The 16791-nt window shown below is 39.7% G+C and overlaps 1 protein-coding gene across 1 annotated transcript; it reads left to right on the top strand.

Annotated features, from left to right (window-relative positions):
- Window positions 1-1558: 1558 nt before the first annotated feature.
- On the top strand, window positions 1559-4502 carry KPL (kokopelli). Its single transcript, XM_088980884.1, has one exon. The coding sequence runs from the start codon at window positions 1718-1720 to the stop codon at window positions 4325-4327; it is 2610 nt and encodes an 869-aa protein (XP_088837010.1). The 5' UTR covers window positions 1559-1717; the 3' UTR covers window positions 4328-4502.
- The last annotated feature ends 12289 nt before the right edge of the window (window positions 4503-16791 follow it).

Here is a 16791-nt window from a genome sequence, read left to right as displayed (position 1 = left end):
CTCTACCATCAATCATGACGTTCCAGCCATCTAGCTCAGATAATCCGAATTCCTCTGGACTGGGTATCGTTATCTCCAGAAGAGAACCATGGAAAAATAGCCTCGTCGTTCTATGGTCATCGATGAAGAAGCTTCCGAGGAATGCCGGTGGTTGATGTCAATATCCAAGGACACTTGAGCAATGATCGTGCTCGATCGCTGCCGCTGTAAGGCATCGGGGTGGCCTCCCGTAGTCCCGTAGAAGGTAGAAAGGTTTCCGACGGCGGCGAGGACAATGAAAACAAGAAGCCGACAGTGAAGAGCCAATTATGTTCTTGAATCAAAGTTGGCTTTTCTGCTTGTCCATGGTGTTCTTTGCACAACTCGTTGCTCACCATTTACACAGTTGGAGTTGGATATCTCACGTTCAGGGTATTTCTGTCATTATAAATCAGTTTAAAATAATGCAAAGCGTCCCGTCGGTTGGCCAATTAACCGTTCCACTTCCACACTCGACACAACTACCTATCTCTCTCTCTGAAATTTTCAGTTTTGTGTGATAACCCACACCCACTTGAGGCGACATGACTGCGCAGAGAGAATCTTCGCCATGTCCACGATCTATCAAGGAAACACCTTCTGTGCCCGCTAATACACAAAACCCGGGACAAGGTGAGGATTTTTGTTATTAAGTTATACCCCAAATTACCAAGTATTGAAAGATTGAAGCAATGAATTGGTTCCATGTTCTTCGTTAGCACTATCTTATTGGGGCCATGGTTGAGAATGCCATTGCCTCTGATGCCATATAATAACAGAAATAAAGAAGATAAATTTGGTTTAAAAGTTGTTTGACTATCTGGTGAACGTTCTGTATTCTATTTATATATTTCTCTGTGCATTGTGCAATCTGTTTCCGGCTTTTGCAACAATATGATTTTGTCTGTGGAGTTGAGATTGGGGTTAACCAGAGAGAGTGAAAATGATTTGAAGTGGGTACCCATTTGCTCATTGAGCTGATGATCAGGGGGCTCACAATCGGGTCATAAACAAAATATATGATCAAGACTTGTTTTCTGTATTGGAATAATTTCATTTTCTTCTTCTTACTCAGTTTCAATAATCTGTTGTAGGCCGTGGATCAAGAGAGATTGAACTTCGGGATGTGCAGTCAAATCTGCACTCTTTGAAGAAACTATATGGACTTCTCCTAGTTGAAGGAAACGATGATCAAAAGGCATCCTCCATAAATGTAAGTTTTTAAACATATTACAGGTCTGTTTTATTATTATTTTTTTCTTTTCCTTTCTTGCTAGCTACATATCTAGCAAAGCAAATAGAATTGGAAATGGGTTTAGCCGTTTAGGTCAGAAAATAATCAAACTGTCCTTAAGCAAGCATCTGGTTAGCCAAGTTTCTAGGCAAATTTTGTGGGTTAGTCAAGACCATGTGGATTCTGCTGGTAGTAATCAAATTAAACTTGCACATCTAAAACGAGTATTTTCTATGTAAACAGCTGGATGAGAAAGCAAGACTTCTATTGAAGAAACTACTGGATGGTGCTGCTGAACAGGTTTTGCAATCCCATTCCAAGGTAAATTTCCATGGAATTCATCACTCCCATTTTCAAACCAACTGAACGGGCTCCAACCTGCATGAAGCAGAGTCCCATTGTCATCCATTGAACCTAGAAAGCTTCAACCTTGATGCTGGCCCAAGGCTTGACCATTCTTGCTTGATGACAGTATCATCTAATTTTGATATGTTGCTGCAACAGATAATGGCACAGCAGTCAGTTGCAATAAAGCCTGAAAGATCTCAAGGCCAGCTAAAGCTACAATCTGTCATGGGTACACCAGAAACCTCTCCCATGTGTATCCGGAACAAAGATCTGAATTGTCATCCAGCAACATTGCAAGTTGATCAGTCAGAGTTCAAGCAGACACTTCTATCAACCATTCCAGGACTGCCAGTACTCAAATTCAGTGCCACCACATCAGAAAACAGGTCCAAACAATACCAGGGTTGCGAGAAAAGAAGGCTAAAGAGACTGGATTCGACCAAGGATAAGAAGGTTTTAGATGGAGCCATTGAGAAAATGGACAAACCCCGAGATGAGCATCTCCATCTTCACAATTTTGATCGTCATAGTCAGGGAGACAGAGGGCCTGTTAAGGACTTGGAATCAAAACAGAGGACAAGTAAATGTGAGAACAAGAGTGAGAAGCCAAGGATGAAAAGAGTTCGTGAAATTCAGCGTAATCTAAGCACTGTTAGCTCAATACTTGATCCCATGGGCTCTCCCGCAATGTGGGTCAGATCAGAGTCTCAGTATAATCATTCAGACAAGAATGGGAAGAAAGATGAGAAGAATATTTCCCTAGCAGATGAAGTAGCCATTGCAATACAGCGATTAGAAGCTTGTATCCTAGGTGATCAGGAGTTGACTCGGAATGTAACCCACTGTCATCAGTCCTGTAGGACAGTCAATTCGATCAATGATGAAGATATTTTGGACCAGTTAGTAGAGAAGAAAGATGGGGCCACTCAAACAAGTGGCCCTATTGAACAAGATCTTGTGATGAATCAGACTACCAAATCTGTTCTAGATGGAAATTATCTGCCGAGTCTGAGGATGAGTCATAAGCGTCTGAAGCACAAGGATGCCACTCTGCATACTGGTCAGATGAGTCAGTCTTGCAACCCAGTGGCAGAGAAAATTGAAGTGCTGAATCAGTTAACAAGTAAGAAGGATGGGAAGGCCAAGCAAAATACTCTAACAGATCAGCTGTTAGTGAATCAGGAAAGCAATCAGGTTCCAGCATGTAATGATTTCCAGAGTCGCAGATTGAGCCAAATGGGAGGGAAGAACAAGGAAACCGCCCTACCAGATCAGTTACTAAGTCAGACTCCCAAGATTGCTCTCAAGATAAATGACTCACTGAGCCAGGTGACGGGTCAGAAGGATAGGAGAAACATGGTAGTGACTATGACCAATGCAAGTGAGTCCAGAAAGCTTGATCCACAGAGAAATGAGTTATCTAGTCAAATAATATTGAGTCAGAAAGATCAGAAAGTGTGCCAGAGCTCCAAACCCATTCAAGAGGAACATCTCTTGCCAAGTCAGAAGGTTGGGTTTCCCGCTCACGGTAAAATTAAAGACCGGCCGACAAATAAAACGATGAAGATTACCACGTCCAAGCCATTAAAGCCATCTCATCATTTTGTAGGCTCCACTCTTATGCTAGAAGACCTGGTGGATCCTCATCCCAAGAAAGACCAAAGAAGTGAGAAAATTGAGAGAAGGTCCTCTAAGCTGAATCAGAAGATGATGGACAGATCTAGATCAGGTAGCAAAAAGGATCAGACACATGAGGTTATCAGTCGTCCAACTATGCGAGATCATCAAAATCAAATGGCAATAAGCCCCAGCCCCAGTAAAGCTAAAGATCCACTGGATAGACCAAGAATGAGGAGCCACAAGATTTCTCAGATGGCCCCACAAAGAAGGAACCTGCCACGGCAACACGAGGCCACATCAGACTCTTTCTCCAGCTGGACGAGCCAGCAGCAAAGTAGCACCAGTACTGGCGAAAGGGAAGATGATCCATCACCACCACAACGGATTCCAATGCAACACACAGCAAGGTCGCCCTCATGGCATGTGGGTCCCACATCAAGGATGAGAAGGAATCTGAGCCGGGAAAAAGGCATCCAGGAGAACTCTCCTCCTCCTTGTCACATGCGGAGACGGTATATCACAGCTGAGAGGTCATCATCATGTTCAGATAGCCCCCCTGATAGAAAGATCGGACGGCTGAGGAGATTGAAAAACAAACTTGCAATCATCTTCCATCACCATCATCACCATCACCATCACCACCATAACAAGCATGACAATGATGGTGATGAATTCGTTAAAGGCCATAGGTCATTACAAAAGCACCATGGTTCTCTTTGGAAACACTTGGGAAAAATCTTACACCATTCTAGCGAAGCAGCAGATCACGGGAAACTGATGGCTGAGGTATATGGAGAACATGCAGCTGAGAATTTCACAAGATCTAAAGCCAGGAACATGCCACGTAAGGTCCAACAAGGGCACCTCCATGCACTTGTAGAGGGACTGTTGAGGCACATTTGGCACCGAAAGAAATCCAAGCCATCAATGACTAATATCAAACGGTTAGGAGAAGCCTATAATGGTAAAGGGGATGTGAAGAAGTTACACTGGTGGCAGAACTTTCACAAACGTGGAGGATTGAAGCTTGCCAATAAAATAAAGCCACGTATCAGACTAGGGTTTAGAGCCAAAAAACCTCAATTACGAGATGCTCACATGAAATAAGGACTGGCATTATTGTGTAAGTATGGTAGAACTTGTTTCTAAATGTTGATATGATACAGTAGTTCAGCCCTGCAGTGACCAGTGATCTTCTTTAACACTATTTTGAAACTTCAAATTTATGTATCATCCAAAAACAACGATGGAAATTATTTCTCACTTGGACTCGTAATAAAGGAGTTCTTAGAATTAAGTTTTTGTCTGGTACTGTTGCTATTATTCAATAGTCCTGCTGCTTTCTAGTCATTGACTATTATTATCAATTTCAATTTGAACTTATCATATAGCTTATGCAGTTTTCCTTTCTTATGGTGTTTGTGTATGGAGAAATTTCTATGGTATACATAGTATATTTGAAGGTTGGTTGTGGTCTAAGATGATTTTAAAACTGAAAATAGGACCAAATGGATCTCCAATAAAACTGGAGTTTTTTTCTTAGAAATTTGAAGCTCAGGAATGGTGGGGTAAAAGTTCTAGTGTCTAAAGAATTACAATGCATCAAGGGGTATACAGTAAGTGTCAAATAATGATTAAATGTTGAAATTGCCCTTTGACCGTTATTTGATTATTATTAACAGCCGAACAAAAGAGAAGAGAGGAAGGAGAAGGGAAGAGGAAGAGAGGAGAGAAGAGAGAAAAGAAGATAGAGATTTGGAGTCAACAAACATGACTGGCAGCCCCGGTTTATATTAATATATATAGGGCGACCATAATTAGAAGGGAAAGGACCATTATGCCCCTACTTAAGTTATAGCATAAAAACAAAAGAAAAAACTGTTTTAACTAGTCCAAACGGACCCTAACTCCGTAGAATACAAACATAAGAAATAAAACTAACACTCCAACACTCCCCCTCAAGTTGGGACATGGATGTCAATCATGCCCAACTTGTCACACAAATTATTATGCTGCACATGATGAACGCCCTTGGTGAAGATGTCTGTCTGCAAGTTATTCCTCTGAATTAACATAAGGAGTGCACACGTCTCCACTCACAAGTTTTTCTCTAATAAAATGCTTGTCCACTAAAATATGTTTTGTTTTATCATGGAGGATTGGGTTAGCAACAATATTGATAACAGCTTTGTTGTCACAGTAGAGTAACATAGGTTTATCAACTGCAAAACCCAACTCTCCTAACAAGTTTTTTATCCACATAATTTCAGCAACTCTATGAGACATGGCTCTGTATTCTTCCTCAGCACTGGATCTAGCCACCACACTTTACTTCTTACTTCTCCAATTGACTAGGTTTCCTCCCACAAATGTACAATACCCATTGGTAGATTTTCTGTCATTGATTGCCCCTACCCAATTAGCATCTGTATATACCCCCACTTTCAAATGCCCATGTTTCTAGAAAAGCAAACCAGCTCCTATGTACTTCTTGAGGTATCTAAGGATTCTTTTTGTAGCTTCAAAGTGAGTTGTCTTAGGGTTATGCATGAACTGACTAAGGACACCCACTATGTAGGCAATATCAGGTCTAATCATAGAAAAATATAGAACTTCTTCACATCTTTCAAACACTCCCCCTGATTGTCTCCTAGCTGATGGTTGGGTTCAATGGGTGAATCAATTGGTTTCACTCCCAATTTGCCTATATCCTCTAATAGATCTAGTACATATTTCCTTTAGGAAATAAAGATGCCCTTTTTTGAACGGATAACTTCAATTCCAAGGAAATAACATAAGGGGCCTAGATCTTTCACCTCAAATTGAGTGGCTAGAAATTTCTTCAACTTCTGTATTTCAGTCTTCCAGTCTCTAGTGATTACTATGTCATCAACATACACAAATAAAGCTGCAATTTTCCCTTCACCTTTCTTCACAAACAAAGTATGATCTGACTGTCACTGTTTGAATCATATCTACTGTACTACTAAATGAAACCTACTAAACCAGGCCTGAGGTGATTGCTTCAACCCATATAATGATTTTTTCAACTTGCACACCTTCTTCTCACTACCATTGGCATAGAAACATGGAGGTTGAGTCATGTAGACCTCCCCCTCTAGGTCACCATTCAAGAATGCATTCTTGATATCCAACTGATGAAGTTCCCAATCAATGTTAGTTGCGAGTAAGAGAAGGATTCTTATCGAATTCATCTTGGCTACTGGAGCAAAGGTCTCTGCATAATCTACTCCATACACTTGTGTAAACCCTTTGACCACAAATCTAGCTTTGTACCTTTCTACTGAACCATCAGTATACTTTACTATGAATACCCACTTTCAACCCACTGGTCTTTCCCTTCAGGAAGATCCACTAACTCCCAGGTGTCATTTTTGCATAAGGCATTAATTTCTTCCTTCATTGCATCTATCCATTCAGGTTTGGATAAAACTTCTGCCACATTTTTAGGAACATAGACATTATCAATAGAGGAAAGGAACGCACGGTATGAAGGTGAAATATGATCATAGGACACAAAGTGAGAGATAAGATGATTAATAGTATAAGATCTAGCACCCTTTCTCTTAGCAATAGGAACATCAAGATCATTAACTACAGGAGGATCAATGTTAAGATGTTCAGGCATATCAATGGGAACAATTGTATTTGGATGATGAGGAGGATCTACCTCTGGAGAGTCCAATGATATTGGTTGCATAATTTTAGGTTCCATGGCTCTTGAACTTTGTTGGCTCTTATGGTGGCAACGAAAGACATGAAATGGAGAAGGGTCAAGAAGAGGAGGTAGTTGAACCTGAGTGTGTTTCTCCTCAACTCTACTCTCCCCCTGAGGAGAAATGAAGAAGAAATGTTGACTCTCAAAGAATGATATGTCCATGGAGACATAGTACTTGCGTGGAGAATGATCATAGCAACGGTAACCCTTTTAAGATAATGGATAACCCAAGAAAAATACAAGGAGTGGCATGGGGGTCGAGCTTACCATGAGTAGGAAACAAGCCATGAATGAAGCAACGACACCCAAAGACATGCATTAAAATGGGGGACAACAAGGTTGTAGGAAACCAAAATTTATGTGGGGTCTTATACTCTAGTAGCCAAGGTGGCATACGATTGATGATATATGTAACACACATAAAAACATCAATCCAAAAACATTTTGGAACATTCATATGAAGTAATAAACCACGATCTACTTCAAATAGATGATGATTTTTTCTTTTAGCAACACCATTTTGTTAAGGTGTCCTAGCACAAGAGCTTCGATGAAGGGATCCACACAAAGCAAAGAACTCCGTGAGATCACTATGGAAGTACTCTTTTGCATTGTCCAACTGGAAAATGTGAATTTCAATTTGAAATTGAGTGAAAACCATTCGTTGAAAGTCTTTCACAATCTTTGGCACTTCATCTCTAGATCTCATAGGAAAAACCCAAGTATATCTAGAGTAGTCATCAGTCAAAGTAATGAAATATTTATATCCAGTCTCAGTAGGTAGAGAAATAGGGCTCCAAACATCAGAATAGACAATATGAAAAGGAAATTTAGATCATTTATTTCTTAAAGAAAAGAAATTTCTACAATGTTTGCTTAGTTGACATATATGACACTGTAGTTTACTAATTGACAAAGACTTAAACAACTCAGGAAACATAAGTTTTAAAGACTCAAACGAAAGGTGACCAATGTTAGACAATTATGCCCTTATCTCTAATCAGATTGATGTATCTTTTGACATTTCTTGTAAATGAATAAAAGTACATAATTGATTCATGTCATCGTGGTGTGTTTCTGTGTAATACCCTTAAACTGGACACTTGTAAGACTCGTGTAAGTTTAGAATCTTCATAGTCGTTGGATAGATCTGGGGAGATTTATCCTACCAAGGCTGACACTGATGTGTCACCAAGTTGGTTGGGGTGGCTTGTCTCAGCTGCCAATGTGAGACCTGAGGTACATGCAATGTGGGTTTTCTTGAAACCTGAACCGGAACAGATTCCAGTATTTCCCTAGACCTTGGAAACAGATGGACAAAACTGGAATGTTACACCTGACCCCTAGACTCGATTATGGTACTGCACTAGGTGTCGGATTGGGTTGTCTTTGATATGCCAATCAGTGAGATCCTTAGAGAGGGTCAAAACCAAGGTATGTTGGGACAGTCCGAGAATTCATCTGAGTGGGTGATCATAGTGACAGGATCAGCCCCTTTGTCGGACAAAGTGAATGATCGGGTAATGCACTCTCTCTGATGGAAACCTAAACTACCGGCAGTTGATTTCAACCGTTGAAATTTGTTTTTGCAAAATATATTTACATAGAGATATACTTATATATATTATGGTTTCAAAATGTTTACAAAAGGTTTTAATTCCTGGGATCCATGTGAGTAGAGAGTGCAACATTGTTCTTTGCAGCCGAGGGAGAGGTCCTCTCTTGTCGGACAGTGTTTGATCATTATAGGCTAGGAGGTTAAGTGTAAGACCATTGAGGGTAATGCCTGATGGGCTAATCTTGCATTTACCCACAGTCCTAGGGTTTTCATAAGGTGGCTGGACCCAAGGACAATTTAGTGTAAATGTTAGGCCCATTAAGAGCCCATGGTGATGGACTCAGGGGTTCATTGTCTCCTACAGTGAATTCAGCCAAGCCTTGTAACAAGGGTTGGGCTGAACCCATGTGGTTGATGTGTAAATCAATGTTTAGGTCTCACGCCATACAAAGAGAGTCAACTGGACAGCAAGTTAAGAGGTTAAGTGAGCACATAAGATTAATGGTCCTAAAGCCTAATTCGAATTGGGGTTAAATTAGTTAATTAAAAGGACGCAAGATAGGATTTATAATCTAATTAGGATTAGCCGAAGGATAAGATAAGTCTTATCCATTCAAGAATCCAGATCCAAATATCATATTTGGATTAAGGAACTCTCTCCTAATTAGATTAGGAGGCTGATCCTGAGAAGGCTATAAATAAAGGAGTCGAATTCCTCAGTTACACAACACAGCAACTTGCAGAATTCTCTCATATTCTTGTCATCCCTACCCAGTTAGATCTCCTCTTGAGGAATTGATCAAGAAAGGTTCTTGATATTGTTTCTTAGTTGAAGAAACAATTTGAAGTCGTGCTCCCCAACCCCTGTTCAATTCTTGCTGAAGGATCCTGGTTCTTGCTGAAGAGCCATCCTGCTGATCCTGCTCCATTACACACTACATCATCTTCGGTGGAAGCGGGTTTTGGTATTCTCCTTGGACGTGAACACCTTCACTGGGAGTTACTGCTACTTCATATCAGGTATATCCCTCTCCTCCTCTTTTGGTTCAAGATTTGGTCCAGTTTTGGATTCAAGAACGATCATTGAAAATGCAATTTTCTAAAATAGGGAATGTAATTTCCATATGGGAGAGAGAAATTTTTGAAATTTCGCCCAACCTTCCTGTAGGGTTCGGCCATCCATAGGATGGATCTCTCATCCCTTCAAGCAAGAAGATTATGCCACAAGTAGGCATGACTCTCACTAGAAGAACTTAAGGACTTTATAACCACAAGACCAGCTTTATTCTCCAACACGTAAAGTTCATCCACCATGCTTCCTCTACCAATTGTCTCCCTCAATGTCAAATCCTAAAACACACATGAAGGAAAGGTCACTGAACATTTCAAGGAATGAGTAATACTGCTAATGGAAAGTAAATTGATAGGTAATTTAGGAGCATGCAACACATTAGAGAGGGTAAGACCAAGAGGAAGGGAGATTGTTCCTTGGTCGGCTATGGTGGAAAAAGCCCCATCAGCCAGTTTCACCTTATCTCTCCCAGAGAGGAGATTCCTGAAATAAATTTGACTTACCAGTCATGTGATTTGAGGCTTTGGAGTCAATTATCCAAGGGGAATCAAATGTATGAGATGACACATGGAAAGCAGTGGTAGTGTTACCTAATGTAGACGCAAAGGATGTAGAAGGAGTAGGGCTAGGATTCATCTAGTGGAGTGTCCTACCATATAATTCTAAGTGGTCATGAAAGGAGTTGATGATCTCTTCCTTGGGGTTAGAACCAAAGCGTCACTCCTGGGGTACCATGGTACTAGTCTCTTGAGATGCCACATTTGTTGAGTTATATTTCTTCTGACTCTACTAGGTTGGCTTGTGACTTGGATCAGACTTCTTACTCAATTCCTGAGCCCATTTAGGCTTGCCATGAAAATCCCAACATGTGTCTCTGTTGTGCCTGGGCTTTTGACAATGAGTGCACCGAAGTTTGTCTTTGTCATCCACTTTCTTCTATGAATCACCATTTTTAAAAGAACTCCAACATTTGAACTTGTACCCCCTCGGACAGCTAGTGCAATCAGTTCCCCTTCTGTACAATTCATCACACTTCTTCTACTCCCTTTAGACTAAATTAGGGCATAAACTTCTTGAACTGAAGGTAGATTCTTACTTCCTAAGATTTGTAATTTCATCGATTCATATGTAGGACTCAGCCCCAAAAGAAAAGCAAACACATGTTGTTGGGAGAAAGTGATTTGTAGGCCTTTGCATCATCATCACACTTCTAGTTCACATTTTGATAATGATCTAGTTCCTTCCAAATTGATGTCAGATCTGAATAATACACCGAGAGACTCCTCTCCCCTTGCTTGCAAGTGGAGGATTCAGCTTGTAATTAATATATCTTTGCATAGTGTCTCTATTCTGACTAGGTAGATTTTGCTTGTTCTCATATTTCACAAGTTGTTTCAGGCCACATAAAAGTCCTCCTTACTTGTGGCAGCATGGAAGCCAAGAGCCATGACATCACCATACTATTTTCTTGGTCTCATCTATCATGTTCAGCACTACCAGTCTTTGGTTCATTAACTTTATCATTAATATACCCAATTTTTCCTCTAGCATTAATATAAAGTTTAATTCCCCTAGACCATTCAAGATAATTTAGTCCATCAAAGGGGATTACAGCCATGGTGAAACTCAAATCCATCCCCCCACTCATTCCATTTTGACCTCCTGAAAGTCTTAAAGTTGTAGAATTCTCAGAGGACATTATTCAAACACCTTTTAGACCTTACACACACCTTATGATCCCTCATATCACCAAAAAAATAGTCTTAGAAACACACCAAGGATGAATACCACATGCACACACTAGAGTCTGGACAAAACCTGAGCACAAACCAGCTTAGATTGTCCAAAAATGGCAAGATTTTAGGGTGATCTCAGAGCTGAACTGACCTAGCAGTCACACTCCACCATCTTCCAGACCACCCAAACACATCGACTGCTAGGAGGGGTCATAAACCAATATAGTTACACCACCAGAAGTAAAAAATCAGGTCATCCACGACCTACATATCTGAATTCTCAGATATGGGATCACACGATTCATAAAAAAAAGTTTCAAACCTCACAGCTTCTCAGAAGACATTCAACAGTCTGGATTCATATGGTTTCTTCTTAGTACACGACCAAGATAAAAAAAAATACTAAAAAAATCTGTACCAATCATAGGTCTATACTTTTGATCTCAGTTGAAGAAGGTAGTGGGTTGAAACTTGATCGATTTTCTCAGAGGCCTAGCAAAACCGCTCTGATACCATATTAATAGTCGAATAGAGGAGAAGAGAGGAAGGAGAAGAGAAGAGGAAGAGAGGAGATAAGAGAGAAGAGAAGAGAGAGATTTGGAGTCAACAAACATGATTGGCGGCGCCAGTTATATTAATATATATAGGGTGACCATAATTAGAAGGGAAAGAACCCTTACGCCCCTACTGAAATTGCAGTATAAAGAATAAAAGAAAACACTTTTTTAAATAGTCCAAATGGACCCTAACTCAGCAGAATACAAACATAAGAAATAAAACTAACATTCCAACAATTATATTTATTTATTGGATCTTTATCAATGAAATATATTAGAAAGGACACAAATAATTATAGAAAAGGGTTGCAAACAAAAATAGAAAAGCAAGCAGTTTAATTGTAAGTGGTCTCTTCTTTATAGGGAGTGATGTATTTATTGTAGCTACTTTTAGGAGAGTGGTAACAAGGGGATGCAGTTAGCAGCAGGTTGGTGGATGTGCTCATGGTTTGGAATATCAACTAGATTTTGCACAATCCCTATGAAATCTCCCTATTGTGCTTGGGGTGATATGAAATATTCCTAGAAACTTTTTTGCCTCATATCTATGATATATTGCTAATGTATCAGCGATATTTTGAATTTCATTCATGAATTAAAAACATAAGATCTGAAATTTTAGAATATCACCAATTCTTTCTAATATTTCATTAAAATAGTAAAAAACAATTAGCATATCATCAAGGGACATGAACTTGAAATTCAATGGGTAGAAAGATTGGCCAATTGCTTGGTTGATGGTTTGTCAAAGCAAGGGGTTAACAGGCATCAATTGTTTTGGGCACAAATGTAAAAGTTAAAATTAGTTTTGGGATGAGAGAGGTGAGGCTATGCTCACTTTGTTTTCCTTGATTGTAACCACAACCACTGGTTGTATATGCTTTCATCTTTGAATGAAAGCAATCCTTTTTCGTTGATGATCAAAAGTCAAATTTTTGGAAATCTTTTTTTTCCTATAAGAAGATGACTGCCCTATTATTTTCAATGTGATTTATTTACTAAGTCACTATAATTCAAAAAAGAAAAACAAAAATATGAACAACTAGAAAGAGGATTTCAATCTAATAAAAACATGTAGTATGAAAAAGACACATCAAAATATAAAGTGAAATATACAAAAGAGAAGATTTCCAAAAAAAACTAAAACGGAGACCGGAAGAGATACCTATTTTAGTATATTGATCTTCACTTGTTTGACATATATAGTTGTTTTCTATTGTTTTTTGAGTCTTAAGTTTGAAATTATACTGGTAATAATCCATTAAGTTTCACCAACGAATTCCATATTTTTAGTAATTTCCCCTAATTTCTTTATGTAATCGAAATATCTCAATGAAGTTAGCAAAATATTCTTGAAAACATCCCATTCTGCATGATAAACATCTATAGATATCAAAATTGCAAACCATGGTTATCTTGAACCCAATACAATTGAGAGGGAGGATGATGATGTTTATGGGGAGTTCCATCATCTTCTTAAATGAGGTTCAATCGAGCCATGTGATGGAGGCCCATCTCACCATATGGGCGGCAGTTCATAGGATTAGGGAGCTTGCAGGATAAGGATAATTCAAGAATTCAAGATTATCCCATAATTCAAGAATTCAATATCCATAAATAATTCAAGAATTCAAAAATCCAAGATAATTCAAGAATTCAAGATACATCCAGATCTAAGACTCAAGGAAGTTCAAGATCCAAGGCAATTCCAAGAAGACAGGATAACTCATGCGTCCACGGAGATCGGACGGTGGAGATCAAGCCCAAGAGTGTTCGATCCTATCAAGACAAAGATCAAGATCAAGAAGAGTTGGATCCTAGCAGATTAGAGATCTATCACAATTTTTCTTTCCTAGTTATTCTACAATTTTTAGATGTATTATAAGTATTGTTATTTCCCAAGCTAATAGACACTTCAGTTTTTTGCCACCTTTTCTCTCTCCTCTAGAGATTTATGTTTAGCTTCGCTAGAAACTGGTGTTCACCCTGTGCTTGCATAGCCAGCCCGGTTCAGTGCTTCCATGCTGCGTCAGGTGGTATAAGAGCAGGGAGTTCGTCCAGTCAGATGGCCAACCAAGACGGTAGCAGTCACAACCCACCCCGTGACAGAGATCAGGGGTTCCCAACTGTTTGGAGAGCAATTGAAGAGTAGCGCACGGCCACACATAACATCGAACAACAGTTAGCAGAGATGGATGAACAACTGCGAGCCTTGTTACGGGAGGTTGTTCCACGGAACCGGGAAAATCCACAACCAATCGAAGGAGACGACCACGACAGACCACCCGTCAACACTACATCCCGGCACCCAGTTTTCGATGATGACAGTGACGACGAGTTAGAGTTCGGTGCTGCTTCAGTTATTCCCGACAACCGCAAAAATGGCAGGAATTGGCGCAACCCAGGTAATTTCAGTCCTCACCCGAATAATGATGAATTTAAACTCAAAGTAGACATTCCTACTTTTAGTGGGGATCTTGGCATAGAGGGACTTCTAGATTGGATCACAGAAGTCGATCATTTCTTCGAGTACATGGAGATACCAGAAGAATGAAGGGTAAAATTGGTAGCTTTCTGGTTAAAGGGAGGCGCATCTGTTTGGTGGGAACGCATGAGGGAGACTCGGATCAAGGAAGGAAGGGGTCCTGTTCGAACCTGGAGGCGCATGAAATAGCTTATAAGAGGTAGATTTTTACCCCCAGATTATAAACAGTATATGTTTGAATCATATCAATGGTGTGCGCAGGGTTCCCAGAGTGTTAATGAATATACATCTAAATTTTTAAGATTAGCTGAAAGAAATCAATTATCTGAAAGTGATAACCAGCAGACAGCCCATTATCTGAGCAGTTTGAGGCCGGCTATCAGAGATAAAATTGATGTCCAAATGGTTCTTAGTGTGCAGGAAGCAAGGGACCTAGCCTTGAAAGCTGAATTAATGTTCCAAGAAATGGCTCATAGTGATAATTATCGCCGGTACAGCGGGAGCGACAACAGACCGACAACTATCGACAGGAACAAATCAGCCCCGATAGTACAACATTCTCACCCGACAAGTACAGCTAACGTCGATAAGGCCATCACGGGGGGAAATACTCGAGGTAACTCTTCCAACCCTCCTAAACCTAGAAATCCCTATTCAAAACCTGCTCATTTTAAATGCTTTAAATGTAATGAGGTTGGGCATAGATCCAGTGACTGTCCCAAAAGGAAGGCAGTTAATATGATAGAGACGGAGAAGGAGGAAGATGTTGAGGAGGAAGTATATTGTGGACCTAATGGGGAAAATGAAGAAGGTCCATACGAACATGAAGAATATACATGTGTTGTGAGAAAATTAATGTTGTCCCAAAGAAATAAAGATATCTCACAAAGGCACAGATTGTTCCGTACCAGATGTACTGTTAAGGGTAAATTATTTGATTTAATTATTGATAGTGGCAGTCAAGAAAATATCATTTGCAGGGATGTAATACAAAAATTACAACTACTTCCTGAAAAACATCCAAACCCATACACAATTGAGTGGATCAAGGAAGGAGGCGGCATACAGGTGGAGGAACGCTGCAAGGTACCATTTTCTATTGGTAAGTATAATGATGAAATATATTGTGATATTGTAGATATAGATGCTTGCCATATTTTGTTAGGTAGGCATTGGCAATTTGATACAGATGCAAGACACATGGGTAGGAAGAATACCTACCGACTTGAAAAAGAGGGTATACGTTACACTTTGTTACCCATGGCTAAAAAGAATGTTCCAAAGGTCCCAAAAACAAATGAGAAAAATTTCCTTACTATTACTCATCATCATGCTGAATTTGTAAAAGAATATAAGGATATCCACGAGGTACATTTGTTGGTAGTAAAGGGAGAAGATATGAATGATACCCTGGATGGGAATAAAATTCCAGTGGAAGTGCAGGGACTACTTGATGAGTTCCATGATGTAGTTCCAGAGGAGTTACCAAATGAACTCCCACCCATGAGAGATATACAACATTATATTGTTTTTGTTCCTGGAGCTAGTCTACCTAACCTCCCACATTACAGGATAAGTCCTAAAGAGAATGAAATTTTACAGGAAAATGTAGAAGAATTGTTGAAAAAAGGACACATTCAAGTCAGTATGAGTCCTTGTGCAGTACCAGCATTGCTAACACCAAAGAATGATGGAAGTTCGAGGATGTGTGTCGACAACAGGGCCGTTAATAAAATTACTATTGGCTACAAATTCCCCATTCCTAGGCTGGACGGCATGCTAGAATAGCTTAATGGAGCTATGGTTTTCTCAAAAATTGATCTTAGGAGTGGCTACCATCATATCAGAATCCGCCTCGGAGATGAGTGGAAGACAACCTTCAAGACTAGAGATGGCATGTTCGAATGGTTAGTCATGCCCTTTGGACTAACCAATGCACCCAACACATTCATGAGGCTGATGAACCAGGTACTGCGTCCCTTACCGGTAAATTTGTTGTGGTATATTTTGATGATATTTTAATTTACAGCAAATCTATCACTGAGCACATTGGACATATTAGGGAGGTCCTAAATGCATTAACGGAGAATAAATTATATGCTAATTTGAAGAAATGCACTTTTACGAGTGATAATTTGTTATTTCTGAGATTCATTGTGGGCAAGGATGGAATTAAGGTAGATGAAGAAAAGGTGAAAGCCATTAGGGAGTGGCCGACCCCATCAAATGTCACAGATGTAAGATGCTTCCATGGGTTAGCAACTTTCTACAGGCGATTTATTAAACATTTTAACAGTATTGTAGCTCCCATCACTGAATGTTTGAAAAGGGAAAATTTCAATGGGGGGAAGAGCAAGAGCAAAGTTTTGCTCTCATAAAAGAAAAGTTATGTACTGCTCCTGTCCTTGCTTTAACAGATTTTGA

Source organism: Nelumbo lutea, chromosome 3 (genome assembly GCF_056320005.1).
Source record: "Nelumbo lutea isolate HS-2025 chromosome 3, American lotus-T2T, whole genome shotgun sequence".
NCBI lineage: Eukaryota > Viridiplantae > Streptophyta > Magnoliopsida > Proteales > Nelumbonaceae > Nelumbo > Nelumbo lutea.
The sequence above is the reverse complement of the archived record's forward strand: the minus strand, read 5'-3'. Positions and strand labels throughout refer to the sequence as shown.